We start from the raw sequence: 27,862 nt of genomic DNA on the forward strand, positions 1-27,862 counted from the left end.
AGCAAGAAAATTGATCCACCGCTTTCATTAATTAGGTGCAGGACTTTCTTATACAGCCATAATGCCCATGTCACAAAGACTTAATTTGATCACCCCATATGTGTTTACAGTGAAAGCAGACAGGTAAAAATGTATACACCAGTCACAATAAATCCCATATTACTAAGCCCAGGAAAACTCCAGCCACACACTGCTGTTTCTTCATTTACAGAGCCAAGGCCAGTTGCAGTTTGGTCCCCTGAAGAGGTATCATTGTATTTTTTTGGTGCTGTGACAGGAACCAGCCACAGGTGCATATTAACATTACTTGTACTGACATGCCCCCCAAGTAAAACATGTAACTGTGTTAGCCATGGATAATAACAGAAAAGCAAAAAATGTAATGTAAGTGATACATTTCGATGGCTAACTAATGAAATTTGTTGGACAAACTTAGAACACCACCAATTTTTTTCTTTCAGGTATGGTTATTCAAAAAGCTAAAAAATGAACCCGTGTTTGGAGAAGATAGGTGAGGATTCTGGAAAGCTCACTATGCTTACCAATGTTCTCTTTTGGTCATGGACAGGCATCATCTTTCCTTTGTACTTGCTTTAAGACAATGCTAGACCATGTCCATACAATGCACTCCACCAGGAGGGTGACAACCTAGGAGTATATTTGGGAGGGATTTATCACCGCACAATAGGATGTGCCTAAACAAGGACCTTCACAGCAGGATCACCAAGTAATATTCTAACAAAAGCTGCCTATTTACAACAAATTAAGTCAATTTTTCGAATTATATTAATATGTTAAAGCTTTTATGAGATTTAGTGATTGTCTTTAGAGTTCCAGTACCTGAATATCCAATAACAGTGTCTACTTGTCCTATTCTTTTTTTTTTAAGAGAATATTTTTTCTGAATTAAAGGTAGAAATAATACATTCTCATCTCAGCCGCCTCCTGCAGGGTAGACAAATGTGGTGTCGTAAGTATCGCATGTTGTACTGGAATTATGGCCACAGTAAAATGAGGACACAATTAGGCCTTCCTACATAACTAATGATGTAAAGTTATTGCATTAAAATAGCTAGTAGTTTTCAATCAGTTAGAATTTTTTCCAAATGTTTATTTATATAGCAGTTTTAATATTTGCACTATTTACATGATTGTCTTCTCAACACCATTTAGCAAGTTCGCAATAAGAAGAATACAATTAAACCAGTAATGCATGAAATATGGATGAATTGACAATATTTCTCATTCTGTATCAGATTATGATTATGATGTGTGTTGAAATTTTGAAGTTCATTAAAGAGATCCTGCTTAAAAAAACACCACACGTAGCTGAGAGATAAAATGCTTCCTGGAATTCTGTAAGGTGACAAAATGATCAGCATTTTATAGTTCTTATACTTCAATACAAAAAATGGCCAAGTATTCAATGGTCACACTCATCATCTTCATCCTCGTTATTTTCTTCTTCTTCCTCACGAAATGCAGAATCCTTCTGTTTTTTCATCTGTGTAACCCCTGTATAGAGACATAAGCTAATTAAATAAGTCACTTGACTTTCTACGTAGACTTACCAATGTGTCATGCTTAAAATAACTGTAAGTTGTAAAATAAAGTCAGTATCCTATATATTATTTAAGGATAAACTTATTTCACTCTGTACAGCCCACTTGAGTCCATTGCCTGCAAGCGACCAGGACAGTCAAAAAGAAAAAGTGAACCCAAAAGAAACACCGGGGAAGAAGTCAGCTGTCTCAGCAGTGTGCGGGCGCAGATGGAGGGTTTTGTTTTAAGGTAAGTATTTCATATTACGATGCATACTAGCTCATGATGCCTTTTTGTCTTACTGTTTTTTTTTTTTTTTCCCGGGATTTACAACCACTTCAAGTTTGCTCGCCAATAAGTATGTCTTTTCTGTGTGGCATAACATAAGCCAGTTTTTGCCTTTGTGCATATCCTAGAGCAGTGTTTCTCAACTCCGGTCCTCAGGGCACACTAACAGGCCAGATTTTAAGTATTACCCAGGGGAGTTGCAGACTAGAATTCTGCAATCACTGAGCAGCAAATGTGATCACCTGTGAGTTTTCTTGCAAACCTGGCCTGTTAGTGTGCCCTGAGGACCGGAGTTGAGAAACACTGTCCTAGAGTATGCTGTCTCTTTGATTGGAAATGCAACCTTATTTTTCATGACAGTCAAGTTACTCATCCCAACGTTGGAACTTATCCTCTGTTTCCCATTCACTTTAAACCTTCCCTATCCCGGGTCAAGAATTCAAGTAATGAAGCTAGATCGTCAAAGTATTTGAATCCTTAATCCATTCCAAATGCAGTCTGGCTGGATACAGAAGGTCAACAGTTTTTTCCCCCAGCCAGGCTTCAGCAGACTGGGGCAAACAGCTTTCTCTCCTTAGCCATTTCTGTGGCATAGTAATGAACCTAAAGCAGTTTTACCCCTTCAAAAATAAAAGCTGGAATCCTCCTGTAAGCGTCTATAAAATCAAGCTTCGCCTGAAAACGTAAATGTATGGAAATAACCATTCTAAGCTTTTCCAAAAAAGGGCCCACTTTATGCTCTATTTCAATTGGGAGATTTCCTTTTTATCAAAGATAGAATTGTGGGAGACTACTGCTAAGAAACTCCACTAACTCTCACCTCACTATGGACCTTGGCAGCCCAGCCAGTCTTAAGTTATTACGCCTTAATGTGTTCTCTTTTTCTTTATCTCCCCAAAGGTCTCATAAATTCTTATTAATTACTAATTTTTCTTGTGTGCACGTAACGATCAGGAGATGGGTTACTGGAGGTTTGTGCTGGGACATCACTTCCGATTTCTCAAATTTTTGTAAGATATATTTCCCTTTTACAATCTCTGAGTTTAAATCCCAGTATATTCAGTTAAAGCAATTCATTACCAGATAAATAAAAGTTATTGATGCCATGGTGCCTAACATATCCATTTGTTGCAGGAAAGCATTGCTATGTTTTATTGGGAACTGTTAGTTCTGTTTCACTTTCTAGTTGAGAACCCATGTATGGAGAATAGAGAATGAGACTGTTAGCTTATTAGATATCTCAGAAAGCTTAGTCTCCTTTACTCAATTATGAATCCTAATGCAGGGGAGGTCTCATTCAGTAAATCCAGTAGCACTTCTAGCTGAACACTTTTTGTTATCAGAGAAATAAATTATAAAACTGATCCATCTGAGTCTACTCCAGATATCTGGATCTCAATATATCCTCTATAAGTCTCCAAAACAGCTCATAATGGTTTATCCCCTGCCAGACAGCAGCACAGAAGCAATTCATTTTGCTGATTTGTTAGCATGAACTTCAAAGAGTTAAAACTGGATGCTAAACTGAGAGCTGGTTCCAACCTTCCTCTCCATCTGATCAGCTCTGTCTCGCCCATTTCAGCATTTTCTTGGAGGGAACTCTCAGAGAGTTTATTAAGTAGACCGCCCAATGTGCCTGCTTTCTGTGGGCATCCTCCTTCTCCTCTCTGTCTGCCCCCATTGAACTCTCTCACTTAAGTGGTTGTCCACCCTAGTGTCTCAGAGTCTGGGTGCTCTCCCACAGCCACACATAGCCATACACATGTCTTTTCTGGTCCCTGCTACCTATGACAGGTTCCAGAGACATCCTATGCTGGCATATTGCTGAATTACAGCTTAGGTCTTTGCTGACTGTGAAGCAGAGGAACACTGTGTAGATGTTAAGGAAAAGGTTCAGGCTCATTTGTACACCTTAATTGCCTGGTGGATATTATGTGGTTGGTGTTGCAAAGAGAATTTTACACATTTTGAAAAGACTCTGTTTAAGAGAACTAGGTCTTTCATAACTCCTTAATAGCCTCTAGTGATTTCCCACATCATGACCTAATAGTCTCTCCATCACTGTACGCAACAAGCAGATCAGTCATTGTAAGCAAACTTCTAGATGTTTGACAAAATGTTTTCTCTTGTAGAGGAGGGAAACGTGCCTTTATAGACTAGTGACCCTCAGTCCAAGATGGGAAAGGGACTTTGAATGTCAAACCAATGAGAGAAGGGCCATATGTCCTGCCATTTCTGAGTATCTGGTTGCCATCTTCAAGCATTAATCCTGAAGAAGCTAATATAGCAAAACGTGTTGATTGACATGCATGAATTTCTCACAAATGTCTGTTTGGACCATACCATTTCACATTTTCAATGGTTTTAATAGATGGCAACTTTTAATGTAAATTAATAAATTTGTGATTTTATATTTAGAGTGTATTTTGTGTTCCTCTCTCATTGGTTTGGCACATTCAAAGTCCCTTTCCCTTGTCAGACTGAGGGTCACCAGTCTATAAAGGCACATTTTCCTCCTCTACAAAGTAAAACATTTTGTCAAATTAATGTTATGGGATAGTGCCACAGTGAGATTACAACTTTGCTGGAACTACACTTTCCTCTCTCTCCCTTTCTTTTGTTAAAATTCTAGATGTTACTGCATATAAAGTATCTCACAAAAGTGAGTACACCCCTCACATTTTTGTAAATATTTGAATATATCTTTTTATGTGATAACACTAAAGAAATGACACTATGCTAAAATGTTAAGTAGTGAGTGTACAGCTTGTATAACATTGTAAATTTGCTGTCCCCTCAAGATAACTCAACACACAGTCATTAATGTCTAAACCACTGGCAACAAAAGTGAGTACACCAAATTGGGCCCAATTAGTCATTTTCCCTCCCCGGTGTCATGTGTATCATTAGTGTTACAAGGTCTCAGCTGTGAATGGGGAGCATGTGTGTTAAATTTGGTGTTATCACTTTCACTCTCTGATACTGGTAACTGGAAGTTCAACATGGCACCTCATGGTAAAGAACTCTCTGAAGGTCAAAAAAAAAAAAAGAATTGTTTCTCTACATAAAGATGACCTAGGCTATAAGAAGATTATCAGGACCCTGAAACTGAGCTGCAGCAAGGTGGCCAAGACCATACAGGGGTTTAACAGGACAGGTTCCACCCAGAAAAGGCCTTGTCATGGTCAATCAAAGAAGTTGAGTGCACGTGCTTAGTGTCGTATCCAGAGGTTGTCTTTGGGAAATAGACGTATGAGTGCTGCCAGCATTGCTGCAGAGGTTGAAGGGGCGGGGGGTCAGCCTGTCAGTACTCAGACCATACGCCGCACACTGCATCAAATTGGTCTGCATGGCTGTCGTCTCAGATGGAAGCCTCTTCTAAAGATAATGCACAAGAAAGCTCGCAAACAGTTTGCTGAAGACAAGCAAACTAAGGACATAGATTACTGGAATCCTGTGGTCTGATGAGACCAAGATAAGCTTATTTGGTTCAGATGGTGTCAAGCATGTGTGGTGGCAACCAGGTGAGGAGTACAAAGACAAGTGTGTCTTGCCTACAGCCAAGCATGGTGGTGGGAGTATCTTAATCTGGGGCTGCATGAGTGCTGCTGGCACTGGGGAGCTACAGTTCATTGAGGGAACCATGAATGCCAACATGTACTGTGACATACTGAAGCAGAGCATGGTCCCCCTCCCTTCAGAGACTGGGCCGCAGGGCAGAATTCCAACATGATAACGACCCCAAACACACCTCCAAGACGACCACTGCCTTGCTAAAGAAGCTAAGGGTAAAGGAGATGGACTGGCCAAGCTTGTCTCCACACCTAAACCCTGTTGAGCATCTGTGGGGCATCCTCAAATGTAAGGTGGGAGAGTGCAAGGTCTTTAACATCCACCAGCTCCGTGATGTCATCATGGAGGAGTGGAAGAGGACTCTGGTGGCAACCTGTGAAGCTCTGGTGAACTCCATGCCCAAGAGGGGTAAGGCAGTGCTAGAAAATTATGGTAAGGAAATAAGTTCCGCGCTGTGGATATCTTAACGGATGAACACAAGGTAATTAGGCTGCAGCCTACCCTAAACTACAATCCGGGGATTGTATAAGCAAAAAGGTCAGTGAGTGGGTAATTGGCGCTGCATATAGTGAATATGATAAAGTGCAAATATCAATAAATATATGTAAATGTGGATATCAGTGCATTAGTACGTGAAGTTGATATCATAAAATTGGCATATATATAATAAAAATGGTATTAAAAGATCAACATGTAAACATTAGTGATAATAAAAAATTGAGTACAATCATGTGATAAAAAATATATAAATATATAAAATCCATTATCAAATCAGTTGAAAGTGACAAGTGGCCGTTGGTGATAGTAAAAGGTACTGAGTGCAATCCTGTGCTTATATCCAAATGTATAGATAAATCTATATAAAATCAATACAAAGTGACTAGTGACTAGAAAGTGCTGTATGGGTGAACCAAAATATAAATATATATGGATATATTGCCAACAAAGAAGTGTAAGATATAGGTGTAATAAAGTGCAAGAAAGATGATCGATGGTAATGCAATCAACAATATAGTGACTGGTTAAAAAAAAAATTTATGGTGGCCACACAAAATATTGACACTTTGGGCCCAGTTTGGACATTTTCACTTAGGGGTGTACTCACTTTTGTTGCCTGCGGTTTAGAAATCAATGGGTGTTTTTTTAGTTGTTTTGAGGGGACAGCAAATGTAAACTGTTATACAAGCTGTACACTCACTACTTTACATTGTAGCAAAGTGTCATTTCTTCAGTGTTGTCACATGAAAAGATATAATAAAATATTTACAAAAATGTGAGGGGTGTACTCACTTTTGTGAGATACTGTATGCCTACAAAGAACCTGTGACCTGTGCGGTGTCTGACTGCGGCTCTTTTCGCTGTGCCACCTGAGATACTGGATAGCTACCTACCTGATCCCCTGGACAACCTTACTTTTTATCTTGTTTCTGGTGAACCTTGAACTCATTGCTCCTCCCATTACCTTTCAAGTTAAGTCACGTCTTGCACTTCCTGCTTGCCTGATTATTGTGCTCTTCTCCAGGCTATATCTTGCTCCTTTCGCTCCTGCTGCCATCCCTATCTTCACTACCACTCGTTACTGACCTTGGCTTGTTCCTCGACTATGCTTTTACTTGATCCATACCTGTTACCTAAGAACCCCGCCTTGCTCACCTCCTGGTCGGACAATCCGGAGGACCACTTCCTGGCACTAACACATAGCAAAACCTATCTACATCATCAGGTGCTCTGGTGAAGACCGGTTAGAGCATAGACCCTGCGCCATCCACCATGGGCACCTGCTTTTGCATTTATCCTGCTGGTTTCTGTGTAAACCTTTCCACTGCCGATTTAGGAGGAATGAGTACTGGAATATGGGAATATGATACTGGAAGGAGTGACCCTGACAGCATCTTTTCACAGCAGGCGAGCTGCTATAGGGACACAATATGGATTTAGGTGTACTTTAAAAAAAATTATAATAATAAATACCTGATAGCACTGTCATAAATGTTTTTTGCAGGAACATCCTGTTATAGGGTGTGAATGTTGTATTATTTTAGTTCAGATGGTTTGGTGATATACTAAATGTCTTTATTAGCAACAGCTTGGAGTCATGATGTTCCGTTTTTTGTTTTGGTGAACACTGCAGTTCTGTTCTGTTCAAGTCCTTGAGTTTGTTTTGTCTATTTTTTTTTTTTTTTTGAGCTTATCAAAAGTCACATTGTTCCAGATTATCTAGCACTCATGTTACAAGGCTTCTATATTCTTCTGTCTAAACAAAGGCACTATAATTGCTTTTCTCTGAATTAGGCCACGGTGTCTTTTTTTCCAAAACTGGTGACAAGTTATAATTTTTCTTTACTATATTTTTTGAGAGTTTTTCAAATAATTTGATAAAGTTTTTAAAACTTAAATAAAAAAATCAGCACAACACAAACATATTAGTAAACCAAAAGCCACAAATAATGCTAGTGCAATCTGACCCCTCTAAAAAAAAGGGTAATATGTACAGTACATTAAAAAAAAACTGCTTCTAAGAGCCGGTTCACCCTAATCCGACTCAAAGTCGCCCCCTGCACCGCGACTTCATCGCGGCTTGCAAACGACTTCTCATAATAGAAGTCAATGCAAGTCGCTCCGACTTCGCCAAAAAATAGTGCAGGAACCTTTTTCTAAATCGGAGCGACTTGAGTCGCTCTGATTAGAACGGTTCCATTGCACAGCATTGGGAGATACTTGTCAGGCGACCAAGTCGCCTGACAAGTCGGAGTAGTGTGAACCGGCTCTTAGGAAGATAAATTATCTTTCCAAAATATTTGTCTTAGATTCCTTGGGGTGAGGGCACTGATCTTGAAAAAAAATGAAACCAAGGGAAATTAAATGTAATTTAATTTCAAAAGTAGTTTTTTTTATTATTTTTAAAAATTACGCTTTGATTAAAAGAATGCCTTTTGATTCTGCCTTGAAGAGCTTTGTTCAGGCACTTCCTGTAATAAAACTGTGACAACTGTCAACCCCAACACCTAATGGAGTCTATGAAGCCTAGTACACACAATGAGATTATCGGGCGAATTATCATCCTTTTTTTTTTTGTTTTGCACGCTAGTCTCATATTGAAAATATATAGGTTACTAAAGTACAAAAATTTTTGTAGAACAGAATAAAATTTGGAAGTGATGTAATGTATTTGTATTGTATTTTTTGATGAAAAGTGTACTGATTAAATGAAAATGTTTGTCCCTTCAGATAATTTTGAAGGAAAGCTGTATACTAATGATCAGATTATTGTACGATCGCTTGGAAAGTAGTATTTTATATACAATATTCTGATCGAGTTTACTAGGCTTAAGAAGTCACACAGACCCATATTGTGCGCATTGTCATTTTCAGGAAGCTGGGGCAGAACAATATGTGCAGCGAATACTGGAATGAGTGCGTGTGGACAGGAAGCAGCTGAAAATGGTTACATGAGATCTCAGCACCGAGATAAGAAAAAAAATGAAAAAAAGGTAAAAACAGTATTCTATGAAAAAAGAACATGCCGATTTTTTATAATACACAGTGCTAAAAAATATGTAATCCAGTTAGGACTTAGTCTTCATTGGGACCTATGTTGATAGGCTTTTGTTCACATCAAACAGATTTTGCAATCCCGTACAAAACTATAGTAATACAAAATATGTTTGAAGCAGATCAAATGCAGGTCAGAAGGAGCGGAGGTCAACTCCACCTGTCAATATCTAAATGATCTCAGAAATGTCCCAAACTGATGTCAAAATGATGCTATTGACGAAAGCACATTTCTCATATACATTCCATAAACTGGAATTTTAATTAAAGACATCGTCAACAGGCAGGTTTTTTAGTACACAAGAGAGATAGTTTGTCTCTTCGGCATTAAAGTATTCTTACCTGCATGCACAGCTCAGTGTAGAACTTTGGCATCTGCTGATATGAATGAACTCCCTAAAAACTGAAGGTTGGAAGAAAACTGGCCAAAGATGTCAGTGGCCAGCAGGTTGCTCCCAAACACCGCATTACTGGAGTGGAGGTAAGTTTAGTTCAACTTTAAGCATTTTTAAATGTTTTATTTGCCCGGTCTACCTAATACAACTCATATTGAGACCTTACTGCAGTCATTGGTAACAGTGTTTTTCATCATTGAACTGAACAAATACCTCTGCCCCACAAACATTTTTACCTTTTCTCATCTACTGCTTTTCCTGCTTTACATATCCCAGTATTTTTGTGCTTCATGTCAGTGTTGTCACCTTATGTATATTCATCAAATCAGTCCTAGAAAGATTTATCATCTTCTACAGGGGGGTTTAATTTATTCTGGAATTTTATTCTCTTTGCAAATTTTGTTGCTTTGAAACTTATCACGCTTATCCCACATATTTAACTATTCTGTGTAGTTACTGCTATTTCAGATTTTCATAAATTTCACTAGCTTTTCTCAGTAAACTGGATTGATTAAGGCAGGGGTGTCCAAACTATGGCCCTTCCGCTGTTCAGGAACTACAATTCCCATCATGCCTAGTTATGTCTGTGACTGTCAGAGATATACAATGACTCATGGGAATTGTAGTTCTTGAACAGCTGGAGGGCCATAGTTTGGACACCCCTGGATTAGGGGATGGGGTTATGAGAAAATGTTTATTACATTAATACATTTCTATTTAGCTATGACAATAAAAAGGCAGTGGTGTCCATTTAATAAGCTATTGTACATTAAATTATATCTAAAGCCATTTTTTTATAGAGTATGGAAGGGTTAAAACACTTCTGTGTCCCATTGGAGAGATTTCATTTCAATTCCTGTTCTGTAGACACAACAGGAAATCTATCCAAGGAAAGGGAAGCCCCTGCTTAATCAGTTGTCACTATTCATAGATTTCCTCTCTATTCCTGCCCTGGAGAATTTCCCCATTACTTTTAGCTCCTGAGACTAAAATCAGAACAAAAACAACTTGAATTTTATGGGGACACAGGGGATTCTAACTTTTCCCCACTCTATGAAAAAAAAAAACCTTTTAGCCTTATAGTATCTACCCTATATATCCCACTAGAGACCCTACCTGGAAAGCATGGCAAATCAAGATGATACGGAGTGTCTTTTCGTCTTGGTTTCACGAGCAGCTTGGTATTCTCTGTTACTGTTTGCTCATACGGCATGCTGGTGGACTGATGTCTATCATCAATAGAAATTAAAGGTTTTGCCTGCTCATTGCTGCCTGCACATGCAACAAAGCACATACAAAAACAAAATAAACCATAGCAAAATAAGAAATAAAGAAATAATGCAGGCTTTATAAATAAATAAATAAATAATGACAAGTATTTGGAAAAAGAGCTGAGGGAAGACCATATGGCAACCAAGCAATATCAAACCTGTAATGGAAAATGATAGCTGGAGAAAGAAAGGTCTAATATGATTGGTTGTTCTATATTTTCTGAGAAGCTTCTCTAGCCACCTCAATACCAGCAAATGACACTCTGTCCTTCCCAGTAGGGATGATCGAACTTTTGAAAAGTTCGGTTCGACCAGAACACCCGAATTTCCTGAAAGTTTTGTTCGGATTTCAGAACCCCATTGAAATCAATGGGACCCGAACTTCTGGAATCAAAAAACACCATTTTTAAGCCCTAAAACCCAATAAATGCCCCTAAAAAGTGCCTAGGGTTCAGGGTCATGCCCCAGGGACTATTAATCACACAAAAAAAGTTCTTAAAAATTTTCATTTTTGATAGAGAGACAATTATTGAAAAAATTATTGAAAAAAAAAATGAGATTTCTTTGGATTTAGTGTCTGGGGGTCTAAAAGTGTACCTGTGAAGTTTCAGCTCTGTAGCATGTCCAGAACCAGAAAAAAAAGATTGTTTGTCTTAGAATTAATATAGAACAGGGATATGGCTCCGTTATTTTTACACCTTGCTGGTTTTGTAGCAAGCGTTTTTTGGGCATTTTTTGGGGTTCTTTGGAGGCAGGCATAACATCAGAACTTCTGTGTAGGGGTATATATACACACACACATGTATGTATATATATATATACACATACACATATATAGGTGTGAAAGTAGCAGAACACTATGCTTGCGCTAATGAAATAATTAACAGGCATATGTCTCCGCTCCTATAACATGTGTATATACATACATGTGTGTGTGTATATATACCTATACACAGAAGTTCTGATGTTATGCCTGCCTCCAAAAGATGCCCAAAAATGCCCAAAAAAACGCCAGCTACAAAAACGCCCAGGTGTGTTTTTGCAGCAGGCGTTTTTTTTTGGCCATTTTTTTGGGGTCTTTGGAGGCAGGCAAAACATCTGAACTTCTGTATAGGGGTATATATACACACACACTTATATGTATTTATACACATACACACATATATAGGTGTGATAGGAGCGGAGACATATGACTGTTAATTATTTCATTAGCGCAAGCATAGTGTTCTGCTACTTTCACACCTATATATGTATATGTGTATATGTATATGTGTATGTGTATATATACAGACATGTGTGTGTGTATATATACCCATACACAGAAGTTCAGATGTCATGCCTGACTCCAAACATGTCCTCAAAAAAGCCCTATAAACGCCTGCAACAAAAAGCAGGGTGACAGGTGAGAAGACATATCGCTGTTCTATAAGTGACCTAAGAGAAACAATCTTTTCTCTATAGCGGTCACCCTGACATGGAAGGGTTTTGTCACCCTGCCATAGCAGTCAGAGTCAGTTAACCCTACACTACACTACGGTCCCCTTACACTTAACACTTTCCCTACAGAAACTAGAATATTAAAGCTAACTATAGTGGAAAATAGTACCCTAACTACACTAGATATCCCTTTCCTCACACTAATAATTGCTAAATGACACTTTGAAGCAGAAGTAACAGAACTGCTTCCACTCTCTTCCACGTCCCTGTATTACAATGCTAGGAATTTTGGCGGGTCTATCTTATATACTGGGGGGCGTATTCACTAATGATTGGCCTCTGGACCCCCTAGTCACTCCAATCACATTCCTAGCATTCTCCTGCCCCCTCAATTGGCTTTTACTGATGGTTCTGGTCCAATCACGGGCTTTTAAAGCCCATTTCCTGTCCCATTGCATTTTGGTCGGTTCTGGTTGCCGAATTCCGAACTTTTTCAGCAAAAAGTTCGGAATTCAGCCGAACCTCGAACAGTCAATGTTCGGGTCGAACCGATGGTCGACCCGAACCGTTCGATCATCCCTACTTCCCAGGCCTTTTGTCGGTTTTTAGTGCTGTGGTACATTGACTGACAATTAGTCATGCAAGACTGTACTATGAGTTTTCCATAATTCATTTATAAAAAGAGTGTTCTTTTGGTGGTATTTATGAACCACCGCTTTCCTTAGAGTGGTACTAAGGTCAAAACATTTTAATGCATTCTCTCTAACTCCCCACTACTTGCCCCCCCCATACCTAAACACTTACCTGCCTCCTCCCACAATCCTCTCAGCTGCAGCACCATTCTCCCTTCTTCTGGTTTTCCCAGGAGACTCTGAGAGCAGCAGGAGCCATAGGCTTTGAGAAGTGAGAGGAGGCGGTGCTTATCAGCACTTTGTGATTCTATTGATGCACACAGCCTGGATCGGAGGTGCTCCTGCATGGGTGCCCCCTTAGCAATGTGCTTGCTGAGGGGTCACCTGGAGGAGAAGAAGAGTGGAAAGCATCAGTGGGGGACTCCAGAAGAGGAGGTAAGAAACCCTTTACTAAATAATGGTAAATATGTTTGTTTTGTTTTTTACATTTTAATTTAAAAAAATGCCTTTAGAATCACTTTAATTTCTCTTATAAAACATATCAACTAAAATGGAATGATAGCACGAACACTCCCAAAAACACTCCCTCTTTGGAAAGTAGAGCTATTTTTTTGCCACAAATATTTAGAAAATGAGAAACATGTTGGTATTGAGGTGGTTAAGGTGTGTTTACCCCTATAAAAATCACTAACAGAAGCCAAGTATAAGTCTTCTGTTATTAATGGAAGAGAGTTCCCTGGAGGATGATTTCGCATTGCACTAAAATTGCATTGTGTACCAGGGGATAGATGTCTCGTTAAACCCAAAACAATCCCACAATTATTGGTCATCAGTGGCACGCTAACCCCCCCTCCCCCTCCCCGGAAAAAAAAAAAATACCACAGTCATTGGTGATTAGTGGCACTTTGAACTTGAAAGAACCTTTCCTTTTATAGCCATCCCCTCACAGCTGTCTTTCTCCTCATCTCCGTCAAAAAGTCTGCAGTCCTCCTTCTGCTTCTCTTGTGAGAGAAAGGGGAGAACTCTCAGATGTAAATGCAGACAGTGTTTAAATGTGTGATCGCTGTGATTGGCTCACAGACATCACAATGCTCAGAGTCACGCTGATTGGCTTTGTGCATTTTGCCTGTGATCTGTGCTTTTCTAAGGACAACACAACCCCAGGCACTGCAAGTGTGCGCCAACAGTCAAAATTAGGATATTTACGATGTAACATATAACATCCACCATCTCACCCCTCAATCCACCCCTTCCTTGTGACAGGGGGCGGAGGACCTTCTCCCTGCACCCACTGTCAGAATTTGAAAACAGTATGGCCATGCAATCCACCTCGTCATTGTGACAGGGGGCAAAGGACCTTCTCCGTGCACCCACTGTCAGAATCTGAAAACAGTATGGCCATGCAATCTGCCTCTTCCTTGTGACAGGGGGTGGAGGACCTTCTCCCTGCACCCACTGTCGGAATTTGAAAACAGTATGGCTATACAATCTGCCTCTTCATTGTGACAGGGGGCAAAGGACCTTCTCCCTGCACCCACTATCAGAATTTGAAAACAGTGTGGCTATGCAATCTGCCTTGTCATTGTGACAGGGGGCGGAGGACCTTCTCCCTGCACCCACTGTCAGAATTTGAAAACAGTATGGCTATACAATCTGCCTCTTCATTGTGACAGGGGGCAGAGGACCTTCTCCCTGCACCCACTGTCAGAATTTGAAAACAGTGTGGCCATGCAATCTGCCTCGTCATTGTGACAGGGGGCGGAGGACCTACTCCCTGCACCCACTGTCAGAATTTGAAAACAGTATGGCTATACAATCTGCCTCTTCATTGTGACAGGGGGCAGAGGACCTTCTCCCTGCACCCACTGTCAGAATTTGAAAACAGTGTGGCCATGCAATCTGCCTCGTCATTGTGACAGGGGGCGGAGGACCTTCTCCCTGCACCCACTGTCAGAATTTGAAAACAGTATGGCTATACAATCTGCCTCTTCATTGTGACAGGGGGCAGAGGACCTTCTCCCTGCACCCACTGTCAGAATTTGAAAACAGTGTGGCCATGCAATCTGCCTCGTCATTGTGACAGGGGGCGGAGGACCTTCTCTCTGCACCCACTGTCAGAATTTGAAAACAGTGTGGCCATGCAATCCACCCCTTCCTTGTGACAGGGGGCAGAGGACCTTCTCCCTGCACCCACTGTCAGAATGTGAAAACAGTATGACCATGCAATCCTTCCTTGTGACAGGGGGCAGGGGACCTTCTCCCTGCACCCACTGTCAGAATTTGAAAACAGTATGGCCATGCAAGGCTAAGCTTACACTGCTACATCATTCATTCATTCACAGAGTTCTGTGAATTATTGCCTACAAGTAGCTTCATCCTTTGCTGCTGACAGCTTGTAGTTCTCAATGAACTACAAGAGCGCTTGTAAGTGCTCTCATGGTCCATTGAGCTTCCTTGATTTCAGTAACTGCCTGCCCATATCAAAGGTAAAGACAGTGTATTGACTGTCTGCCAGAGCCTGACAATGCACCCATGATCTGCTGATCATGGGTGCAATGCTTTACAGGCTCCCTAGAAAAAAATAAATAAATGTACATTTTTTTCCCAATCAAAAAGGTAAAAAAGGTGAATTTATCCTTTAAATGTCCATTCAAAACACCCACTACTGTGACTGGCCGTTTAACTAAAATGGCTGATGACTAGGATTTAATATTTTTTTAGGTTCAGTAGCCTGACAATTAGCATGTAAAAGAAACTTGAAGTAAATCAAATATGAAAACACAATATCTAAGCCCAACTGAACTTTCAGTTTAAGTGAGCAAAATACATTCAGATGCATCAAAACAAAGCATGTGCAAAATCTCACGGTTTATTTTCTTTAGAAGCCACACAGAAGAAAAGTCCATCCCATGCAAGCATGCTGCAGAGAAGGATCCTTTCTCTTTGTGTGGAAACAGTTGTCTCTCTGCAGAGGCCTGACATGCTCGGTCAGAACTATAATTCTGCAATGACAAAGCTCATGCGCATGCTCATTAAACATGCTGTATGAAAGCAATACAAGCTCAAGCTAACATAAATAAGCAGTTATTTTATGGCATGCAAGCAAAACAGAATTAAAAACAGGGCTTGTGTACCGAATAGTAATTAGGAAAGTTAAAATGTTACAATGAACGGTTTAAAAAAAAAACTGTACTCCACCACCGCCCAGCCTTCCTCATCAAATTGAAAACAAATAAATAAATAAATGTGTGACAAGCAAGTGTTCTCATCGCCATAATGCAGTTACATTGATGGCAACATTCGGAGAAGATGAAACATCTATATGTTTAAAATATTGTACTACACAAATTAAATAATCAAACCAAACATTTTTCTTTATTATGTTTAACATTCAAACATGGTAATAATTAAAAATTTATTTTAATAAAAGAAGCAACCTGTCCATGGCCTTGTCTAAATAACGCCTAATCCAAAAAAAGTTGGGACGCTGTGTAAAAACTACATAAAAACAGAATGCACTGATTTGAAAATCTCATAAATCCATATTTCATTCACAATAGAAAATAGAAAACGTCTCAAAACTGAGAAAATTTATCATTTTTGGAAAAAAATAAGGTTGTTTTAAAATTCATGGCAGCAACATGTCTCAAAAAAGTTGGGACAGGGTTACAAAAAGCTGGCAAAGTGGTACTAAAAAGTAAGAGCTAGAAGAACATTTTGCAACTAATTTGTCTATTTTGTAACATGTCAGTGACATGAGTGTAGAAAGAGCATCTTAGAGAGTCAGAGTGTCTCAGAAGTAAAGACAGACAGAGGTTCGCCAATCTGTGAAAATCCTCATCTAAAAATTGTAGAACAATTTCAGAATAATGTTCAAAATTGCAAATTTTTAAAAAAACCACCACTTACAGTACATATCATCAAAAGATTCAGAGAATCTGGAGAAATCTATGTCAACAAGGGACAAGGTTGAAACGTAATACTGGCTGCCTGTGATCTTCGGGCCATTAGACAGCACTGCATTAAAAACAGGCATGATTCCGTGATGGGCATCACTTCAGGCGCTCAACAATACTTCAAAGAAATGACTGTCCAAAATACAAGTGAAAGCTCTATCGTGCAGAGAAGAAGCCATATCTCTACATGATCCAGAAACACAGCCATCTTCTCAGGGCCAAAACTCATTTAAAATGGTCTGTTCGAAACTGGAAAATTGTTCTGTGGTCAGACAAATTAAAGTTTGACAATTTTTTTAATCATGGGCGCTGTGCTCTGTGGATTAAAGAGGAGAGGGACCTTCTGGTTTATCAGTGCTCAGTTAAAAAGCCTGCATCTCTGAGGGAATGCAATGGCTAGCTTGCACGTCTGGAAAGGCACCATCAATACTGAAAGATATATCCAGGTTTTAGAGCAGCACATGCTCCCATCCAGACAAAATATTTTTCAGGGAAGGCCTTGCATATTTCAGCAGAACAGTGTTATGCCCGAGTGCTTAACTTGCCTGCCTGCAGTCTAGACCTTTCACCAGGACTGTTGAGCAGTTAGAATCCTATATCAGGCACAATTCTTATTCCAAAACTCCCGAAATTTATCTCCTCAGTTCTCAGACGTTTACAAAGTGTTGTTAAAAAAAGAGGGGATGCTACACCATAGTAAAATTGGCCATGTTTATGGGATGTGCTGCTGCCATCAATTTCAAAATTACCTTACTTTTTACTTAAAATGGTACATTTTCTCAGCCTAAATATTTGATATGTTTTCTATTTTTTATTGTGAATAAAATATGGGTTTTTGAGATTTGCAAATCATTGCATTCTGTTTTTATATAAATTTTACTGTGTCCCAACTTTTTTGGAATTGGGGTTGTAGGTCTCCAAAGGCTGGTACTAGGTTTATACATGAATGTAAGAAGCAACAAACATTCCAAAAATGTTTAAAAGGAAATTGGGTCTCCTTTTGTACCACTGTCTGTGTCTTTATCCCTTGCCGATAGCCATTATGTTCATTTTAATGTAGGCCCACCATTTGTGAGTCAAGTTCGCAGTGTTGTAGATCAAATGGAAAGCATTTTATTGTTGCAAAATTATTCTGTCATTGCGGAGCAATCAACAGTGAAAATGCAACAATGTTTTTTGTATGTTTTCTGTTCCTATAGCCAACTCCACAGGTGAAAGGTAAATAGGTTTAGTAGTCATTTATGGTAGAGACTTTCTGCAAGTGGTAAGTGTACTTTTGTGGTTATTCCTTACAAGCTCAAGGAATACTTTTCCATATATACTGTGCTAAAATTTTTGAGGTCTGTTTTTGGTATCAATAAGCAAATAAGTTCTCAAGAACCATAATATTTAGCAGCCAGCCAGAATGTCTTGACTTCTCACTGGGAAGATGAAGAAAGGCAGTTAAAGCAGACATTGCCCTGTGCTGGGTTGTGGTTGTCTTCTAGTAAATCTTGCAGTCCTCAACTTCCCAAAGTCTTCCTTGAAGGCCCATGACATTACCCTCACCAACCCAAGTTGTAAGGTAAGTATCTTTTTTTTTTCCTCTTAATGTTTGTTTTTTACGTGTTGTGCTCGCATCCTTTTTTTTTTTTTTAAAGGACAAGCACTACTGTTCTATTGTTCAGCAAGAACAATTAAGTATCCAAGATAATCGTGAATCCTAATGTGCATATGTGTTCAAAAGTCAATAGGGTTAATTAGCTAGGGGCGGGCATATAAGGTTCGAATCTCTGCCGATTACTGATGAACCAAAGTTAATTAATTTACTTTTGAACACATATTCACATTGAACTGGTAATGGGTAGGCTGAATGTACCAAGTTGATTGATCAACCAACTTGGGTACAACCAGCCTGCTGGATTCTGATGTGATTATAGCTAGTGGTTGCTATAGTCGTTAGCTATAATCACTATCTTCTCTCAGAGGGGACGACTTCCTCCGAAAAAGTAAATAAACTCTCAGCGCAAACAGTATATTTAGATAAACCCCAATACAAAGGCCAGTTTCTAGGAAGGGAGTGGAAGTCTGTAAGAGTCTATTGGGAAATCCCATAAAAAGTTTCACTTATATTGACTGCTACAGCACTTCTTTTATGAGGGTATTGTAACCTCTAGCAATTGAAGGATAAAAAAACAAGAAGGTGTAGCCTTCTAAGTGTATCTGTTTTTTCTTAAAACACATATAATAAAATAGATTTTACTCGCACAGTGTGGAGATTGGGCTAGCAAAGTTCATCGTCCTCCTCCGGATGTGCCAGATAACAATTCCCTGGATCCTATAGATCAGGGGTCGGGAACCTTTTTGGCTGAGAGAGAGCCATGAACACCACTACCAGGCTTTAGGGACAGTTAACAGTTAACCTTTGTCAGTTTTTTTTTTTTTTTTGCCATCTGTGTCCCATTAGTCCACTTTCCATCTGATAGCCAAAACAGGAAGTTAGACGAAATCCCTGGTTGGCATCAGGGTCTCCAGAACTAACAACCCCCACTATACCTGTTTAGGTGACACTATTTTTAGTCAGTTTTTTTACTTTGACTTTAGTCATAAAGGTACAAAGGACAATTGAGAGGGTGAATTCCCCTAACGGGGGCAAAGACAGCAATAAAAACCTGACTGGTGTTCTAAACCCCCCTCCACGCTATATGTTAACATTCTCTACTCTTTTAGTAGGTAAGCTGCAAGGCTCCAAAAAGCTGGTCCAAGGACTTGTAATTTAAAGCTCAAACATTTTTTGATTCCTTGGACATTTATATGAAAGTATTTGTTGAAAAAAAAAAACATGTTGCAAACATATGTTATTAGCTATGCTAAAACAACGTGACAAGGCAGTCAAACATATAATTAGCACACATGATTATGGCATAAGTAGAAGTTAATTTGTCAGAACATTGAACAGTACCTGAACAGTACCTTTCATCGCCGGGGCTGAGTAGACACTTTGCTTCCTCTGTTTTGGGGAAACGTTCTAGGTTTACAATATACAAATAAGGATGTAGTTTAGTTCATATATTTACATATTCATGCATTATAATTCTAAGAGAATAAATACTAAAGAAGGCAGAACTTCTAATGACTGAAATCTGAACCATGTTGAGGTTAATATAGGTTGGGATGATCGAGTCAAATGGCACACTCCTACAGATAACCCGGATTTACAAGCTTGTAAACTTGGTATATGCAAATTTGTAAAGAATGGAGTTACATAGAAAGCAGATGGCTTCTTCAGAATAAGGATCTGGTTCCCAAAGTAACTACAATACATTACCAAAAAATTGCTGTTGACAGTTATAAAGGACAAGCCCCTAGAGGGGCCTGCACATACCTGCAACAGAGTCCAATGCCTCTGCTTGCACAAATGGCAGGTCATTCTGATCAAGAGAAGCATTGACACTTCCTGGCATTGACTAAGCTTGCCTGCCCCACCCACATCTTCATATATTTAAGTAAGCCAACTCATCATAGTAAGGGATCAATATGAAAGTATGAGAATGGGAGAGAGAGAGTAAACTCCAAAACTACCAGGGAGTGACAGAGTTATGTGTCCAATTATAACAGATAAGCATTTGGGCAGAATACAGGCATCAATAGCTTCTGCCGGTATATGTATAGGCAACTCTAACTGCTGCTCTTTATACCTGCCAGAAGCATGTTTTTCTTGTTAAAGTGACAGAGTCACTGTAAAGCGATCTTATCATAAGAAAAAATGAATCGGTGGTCCTTGGGGGCTTCCTTCGTGCTGTTGCCACTATGGCTGGAGCACGTATGCAGATCAGGAATGTCATAGCAAATATAGAAGTTGTTACCAGTTTCCCTTTTTCCCAAATTTTTCTCTCTACAATTAGGATGTGGTACCACTCTGTAGCCTTGTTTTTCTTTTATCTGTACATTCCTATGGGTTACTGATTCAAAATATCGAACTAAAGCTGGGTACACATTAATAGTTTTTTTCTGACAGATCACCGTACCAACACAAGCGATGTTGGTGCAATGATCTTCCCTACTGTATTGTATTCTTACAGCGGGAAAGCTCTCCTGCCCCACCCCCCTCCCCTCATTAGAATTTAATAGCTGCAAACACAGATCAGATGCTAGTTTTCCAGCATTACCCTTCACCAAAATCTTGTTGTTAGAGCAGCTCCTGCCAGATAGACAGCCGTACACACTGACTGAAAGTTCCTGCTGAACCGGCTGATTTTTGGCCTGTGTGTACCCAGCTTAACCACTTCAATACAGGGCACTTTCACCCCCTTCCTGCCGAGGCCAATTTTCAGCTTTTAGCGCTGTTGCATTTTGAATGACAATTGCGCGGTCATGCAACACTGTACCTAAACCAAATTTATGCCACAAATAGAGCTTTCTTATAGTGGTATTTAATCACTGCAAGGTTTTTTTCTTTTTTGCTAAACAAATGAAAAAAAGACAGAAAAGTTTGGAAAAAAAAAAAAAAGTTTTTTTGTTTATGTATTTTGTAAATAGATACGTTTTTTCATGCACTGATGAGCACTGATGAGGCTGCACTGACAGGCACTGATGAGGAGGCAATAATATGCGGCACTGATAGGCAGCACTGATGGGCACTGATAGGTAGCACTGATATGCAGCATTGGTGGGCACTGATAGGTGACACTGATGGGCACTGATAGGCGGCATTGATGGGCACTGATAGGCAGCACTGATGGGCACTGATCGGCACTGATGGGCACTGATCGGCACTGATAGGCACCACTGGTGGACAGTAATGGACACTGGTGGGCGGCACTGACGGATGGCAATTATGGGCACTGGCGGGGGGGGCACTGGCAGGCAGCAGTGATGGGGAGGGCACTGGCGGGCTTCCTGAGCCCTGATTGCCATCCCTGGTGGCCATGGTGGGCATCCCTGGGGTCATGGGTGGGCATCCCTAGTGGTTTTAGTGGCACCCCCCCCTGAGGGTCTACACTGGCAATCAATGATCTGATTACCAGTGCAGACCCTCCCCGTCAGGAGAGCCGCAGACCGGCTCTCCTCTACTCGTGCTAACATGAACTAAGGAAAGCCGATCAATGGCTCTTCCTTTGTACTATGTGACCAGCTGTGATTGGACACAGCTGGTCACATGGTAAAGACCCTACGTTAGTAGGCTCTTTACCGAGATCGGAGATGCGGTGTGTCAGAGTGACACGCCACCTCACCGATCGCCGCTCTGCGCACCCCCTGGGGGCGCACGGAGCGCATTATCCCACCGCCGTCAAATGACGTCCGGTTAGGATAATACAACCACTTTTCCGCCGTCAATCGCCTATAGGGCGGGTGGGAAGTGGTTAAAGCGGACCTTCAGTCATTTTTTCATCTTTACATCTATTTATTCTTCTGCCCTTGTTTTAAACATTTTTTTTTCTGCCAGTAAATACCTTATACAGCCCACTTCCTCTTTCTTGTCTGGTAATAGCCTTGGCTAATGACAGATAAACTAATAGTGTATACCAGGCTTTAACCCAGCGGGTTGAATGGAAAAAAAAAACCTGACAGCTCTGGTCGGAGTACAGCGTTAGTACGTTTAGTACAGCGATCTCCCCCTCTGAGCTGTTGTGTTCTGATGGGGGGGGGGGGGGGGGCAGCTTCTATTGGACTGGCTGACATACACACAAGCAGAATGTCTGCCAGTTTTCCTGAACCAGCCAATGCCTCCTGAACTTTGTACTAGGAATTGAACAGAGACGGACATGTTGGAAGTCCAACCAATATGACATTGCTCCATCTAGAGAAACATTGGAGATATGAATGAAGCCCTGAAGATGCATGGACTATATTATTTGCAGAATCAACAGGTGAAAATAAAGAGCATAAAAAAGATAAAAGCATGAAAAAATGCAACCAGCACATCAAAGGACTGGTACGTTGCATTATAATAAATGTACAGTGAGGGGAAAAAGTATTTGATCCCCTGCTGATTTTGTACATTTGCCCACTGACAAAGAAATGATCAGTCTATAATTTTAATGGTAGGTTTTTTTTTTTAGCAGTGAGAGACAGAAAAACAAACAAAAAAATTTGGAAAATCACATTTCAAAAAGTTATAAATTGATTTGCTTTTTAATGAGTGAAATAAGTAATTGACCCATTCGCAAAACATGACTTAGTACTTGGTGGCGAAACCCTTGTTGGCAATCTCAGATGTTTCTTGTGTGTTGTGGGTCATTTTCATGCTGGAATACCCATCCACAACCCATTTTTAATGACCTGGCTGCGGGAAGGAGGTTCTTACCCAAGATTTTACAGTACATGGCCTTGTCCATCGTCCCTTTGACACAGCAAAATTGTCTTGTCCGTTTAGCAGAAAAACACCCCCAAAGCATAATGTTTCCACCTCCATGTTTGACAGTGGAGGTGGTTTTCCTGGGACATAAGCAGCATTCCTCCTCCTCCAAACATGGTAAGTTTAGTTGATTCCAAACAGCTTGTCTTTGGTCCTATCTGACCACAACACTTTCACCCAGTTCTCCACGGAATCATTCAGATGTTTATTGGCAAATTTCAGATGGGCCTGTGCGTGTGCTTTCTTGAGCAGGGGGACTTGCGGGCGGCTGCAGGATTTCAGTCCTTCACAGCGTAGTGTGTTACCAATTGTTTTTTTGGTGACTATGGTCCCAGCTGCCTTGAGATCATTGCACAAGATTCTCCCATGTAGTTCTGGGCTGATTCCTCACTGTTCTCATGAACATCAAAACTTCAGGAGGTGAGATCTTGCATGGAGCCCCAGACCAAGGGAGATTGGCAGTTATTTTGTGTTTCTTACATTTGCGAATAATTGCACCAACTGTTGTCACCCTCTCACCAAGCTGCTTGGCGGTGGTCTTGTAGCCCATTCCAGCCTTGTGTAGGTCTACAATCTTGTCGTTGACAACCATAGACAGCTCTTTGGTCTTGACCATGGTGGACAGATTGGAATCTGATTGATTGCTTCTGTGGACAGGTATCTTTCATACAGGTAACAAGCTGAGATTAGGAGCACTCACTTTAAGAGATTGCTCCTAAATTCAGCTAATTATCTCTATAGAAGACACCTGGGAGCCAGGAATCTTGCTGGTTGATAGGGGATCAAATAATTATTTCACTCATTAAAATGAAAATCAATTTATAACTTTTTTTAAATGCATTTTTCTCGATATTCTTGTTGTTATTCTCTCACTGTTAAAATAAATCTACCATTAAAATTATAGACTAATCATTTCTTTGTCAGTGGGCAAACCTACAAAATCAGCAGGGGATCAAACATTTTTTTCCCTTTACTGTATGTTTTTTGGTTTAGACACAATTTAAGAGAATTTATTTTTATTTAATAGGGTAGCAGGAAGCATTTGTTGATAGCAAGCAATCCAGTTCTGCTATTTAATCTCACATCTCAGTCTAAAGTGGGATACACACTATAAGAAAATCGGGTGAACAAGCATACGATTTTCTTCATTGTTTCACAGCAAATCGGAACCAATGAACGAAAATTTGCACGAAAATTTTCGTACGACAAAGGCTTTATTTCATTGTTTTATTGTTTATGATCATGCGCAGTCTTTCTTTTCTGATTTTTCTTGTACAAAAATCATACAAAAACGGTACATATTAAACGAAAAGTGTTAGTTTTGTTCCCGTACGAGAAAAATTTTGGAGTTTGTCCCTTCGAGAATTTTCGTAGGAAAATTTGGAATTGGCTGTTGAAAGTTGTGTACACACTATATGAAAATCGTAGGAAAATTATTTGGATGACATTTTCTTATAGTGTGTGCTAGCCTTAAGGAAAGGAGCATGTTGGAGAAGACATTGATTGGTTACTATAAGCAATAAAAACAGTTCTTTCTTCAGATAATGTTGGTAGAGACCCATTTTATAAAGGACAGTACACAACAAGCCAAGTCAAGCGTCATATACTGACATATAGTGGGAGACTAGTCACAGCAAGCTAAGCTTTTGAACAATGCACACAAATATAAGACTGATGTAGGAACAAAAGGTTGTTTGAGAGCTGATGACTTACCTCTTCATGTGTGCTGGTTGTCCTATTATCATTTATTTCTAGGCAGAAAAGAATATTTATATGAAGTCTATGTTTTATAGATCACATATCCAATATCTATATATTTGCAGCTTCTGTGACATAAACACAATAAAATATAATTTCATTCATTAGTTAAAACGACTTCAATACAAGCCATTGATATAGTAGTAGTCAGAAATTAATTTCCCCTCGTCATACAAATATTTACTGTATTTATTGTCATGTTACCCAATCCTAAATCAGTTTATACAGTAAAATAATTTCTTATAAAGTAACATAAGTTACATATGTAAAACCACCAAAAGCACTGACAAATAAGATGCTAACATTTTTTATCTTTATTTCATGTGTAGTTTGGAAATACATATGGGTAGTTATATTTGTTCATGTCTTATGCAGTGTCCTACTTTACTGAGCTTCACAGTAGTTTTGGTTTATTGCTCCTTCTTACAATGCAATTAAAGTCAGTCAAAACCAGTGCACTCCCTTTGTGGCCGATATCTTATCTCACACATAAAATACATTCTGTAACACCTTTAATAATTGCTACATCATAATTAATCATATTATTATTTTTTTTTACTACATGCCGGATTGTTCAAAATTAATATATTTTCCTTCTCTTTCATACTAATAAATGCACTATTCATACTAGTGCACTATGCACTATTATACAGTAAACCCCCACTCCATCGCGGTTCAGTTTTTGCGGTCCCGGTATATTGTAATGTTTTTTTTTGTAATGTTATTTTACTATATAAATATTAAAAATGAAATATTTTTGTGCTTTCCATAGCTCTTGCTATGTCTCTCAGTATCTTTTATGTGTTTTAAATGAGTTTCTATTGTTTTAAAAGTGTGTTTAAAGACCTTAAAATGCTTTTACACGTACAGTGACAGTAAAAAAAAACATGCCTACAATGCATTTTAATAGGGTTTTTCTATTTCGTGGATTTTCACTTTTCGCGGCTGGGTCCGGAACGCAACCCCCGCAATGGAGGGGGGTTTACTGTATTGGAACCTATATTTAGTATATACATGCAGCTAGCTTATTACATTGCCCATAACTCCAGTGATGTTTTATTCTCAATTTATCCTCACAGTGTAAAGTTTAATTTAGAGTCCAATATATGGCTGAGGTGTCAAAAAAAGCTACACCACGAACCCCTTTTAGGACATTTTCTAAGCTGCAGGCAGAATCCAATCATCGACTGGCAGGACCCAATCTTGGGTCTCCTAAACTCCATTGTGTGTACCTCCTCCATACCCCTCCACCTTCCACTGATGCTAGGTAAGTTTGTTTCTGTATTAGAAGTATTGCAGAGTGCAGTCAAGCAGCAATAGTTGTATAGTAAATGTTGAGTTGAGCTGTCCAGCCTCAACAGCTGTACAATAAGCACTAAATCAAGCGGTCAAGCTGCAGAAGCTTTGCAGTATAGAGACAATCTCAACACTTCACTAGCATTACCATTTTTTCCAAGGGGTCCTAGAATTGTATTTCAGAATAGCATTTAATGCCTATTAAATTGCATAGCTACCTCAGATGTTCAGTGTTTACAACATAACGACAGGAGCTTGATTGCTTTGTCAGTGCTTGTTGAATAGCCTTTGATACTTGACATCTAAGCCGAGTATTTACTGCAAAGCTTCTGCAGCTAAACTGCGTTAGCCAGGCTTATGGATAGTACAAACGATAAGAAAATTGGTTAAAAAATATTGCTTTCGAAGAGATCGTCTAATAATCTGATTAATAAACAGTTTTCAAGAGCCAATAACGACAGTTCATGTGAAAACATCCAAATTTTTCTCATACAATAACAAAACTAACAATTGTTATGTAATTAGCATGGTATTTGCACAAAAAAATAATTTTGTAACCAAGATTACACATGCTCAGAAATGAAAGAATACATTACAATACAATACAATCCATAACATCGATTCTGAAGTTGTATTCTTTTGTATGAGAATTTTCATAACTTTTTGTAACCTATTGGTTTTCGATATGGGACTAGCAGGCAAAAAAATAAAAAAGACCATCATTCATGTAATATTCTTATCGTGTGCACTAGGCATTATTATGCAGCTATTGCAACCTAACTGCCTAATCCAGCATTTACTTTAAAGCTACTATGGGTTGACATCTCTCTGGTATATTGCCAACATGGAACCAAGCCTATCTAGCATTAGTGGAAGGAGGAGTGTTTTGGATGAGGGATGGGAGCAAACAAGACTTGGGAGAGGGACTTGCCGGTTGAAGAGTGGCAAAAGCAGTCCCTTAGCAGGGGATCAAGGTAAAGTTGTCAGCACTCCAGGCTCTTATTGGAACCAGATGCTTTATCAATTCTGAAGTTGTATTCTTTTGTACGAGAATTTTCACAACTTTAGTAACATATTGGTTTTCGATATGGGACTAGCATGGAGAAAAAAAAAAAGGACCACCATTCGTCTATTATTCTTATTGTGTGCTCTAGGCATTATTATACAGCTATTGCAACTTAACTGCTTAATCCAGCATTTACTTTACAGCTACTATGGGTTGACATCTCTCTGGTATATTGCCAAAATGGAACCAAGCCTATCTAGCATCAGTGGAAGGAGGAGTGTTTTGGATGAGGGATGAGAGCCATCCAGACTTGGGAGCCGGTCTTGCCGGTTGATGAGTGGCAAAAGCAGTCCCTCAGCAGGGGATCATAGTGAAGTTGTCAGCACTCCAGGCTCTTATTGGAACCAGATGCTTTATGATAAAAGGGATAAAGTGTGCATATATATAAATGGAACTTTATGCTGAAATAATAACATAATTATAAGCTACCTGTTCATATTTATAAATGTAATATACATTTATTTTTGACTCTTCATAAAGTATGAAGGAAAAGGGGTAGGTCTGTATGGATTTGAAATATGTGGGCATATTTTTTAGTATCTTGTGTAATACAGGGATAATACAGGGATAATTGTAGTTTTTAAATACCAGGCTGAAAGTGAATAAATAACATGTAATTGCTGTTTTGTTTGAATTCATGCTGTTACAAAGAGATTGTTAAAGTTGTAACAGAGCATAGTCTATGATGAATAAATTATAACAAGTGCCAAGTGCTGCAATGTTACCCCACTAACCCCTGAGCATTATGTGGGCAACATA

General features: G+C 39.4%; 1 protein-coding gene across 1 annotated transcript in view; it reads right to left on the bottom strand.

The window, feature by feature from the left end:
• Nucleotides 1-1,132: 1,132 nt before the first annotated feature.
• PPP1R1C (protein phosphatase 1 regulatory inhibitor subunit 1C) overlaps nucleotides 1,133-27,862 on the bottom strand; it is an 88,796-nt gene continuing 62,066 nt past the window's right edge. The window contains exons 3-6 of the mRNA XM_082261402.1: nucleotides 24,697-24,734; nucleotides 19,599-19,653; nucleotides 10,467-10,622; nucleotides 1,133-1,515 (exon numbers count right to left, since the gene is read on the bottom strand). Coding sequence (XP_082117528.1) covers nucleotides 1,424-1,515; nucleotides 10,467-10,622; nucleotides 19,599-19,653; nucleotides 24,697-24,734 — 341 coding nt within the window. The 3' untranslated portion in view covers nucleotides 1,133-1,423. The remainder of the gene's footprint in view (nucleotides 1,516-10,466; nucleotides 10,623-19,598; nucleotides 19,654-24,696; nucleotides 24,735-27,862) is intronic.

This window comes from Pelophylax lessonae (assembly GCF_965119305.1).
Source record: "Pelophylax lessonae genome assembly, chromosome: 6".
In the NCBI taxonomy this organism is placed as follows: Eukaryota; Metazoa; Chordata; class Amphibia; order Anura; family Ranidae; genus Pelophylax; species Pelophylax lessonae.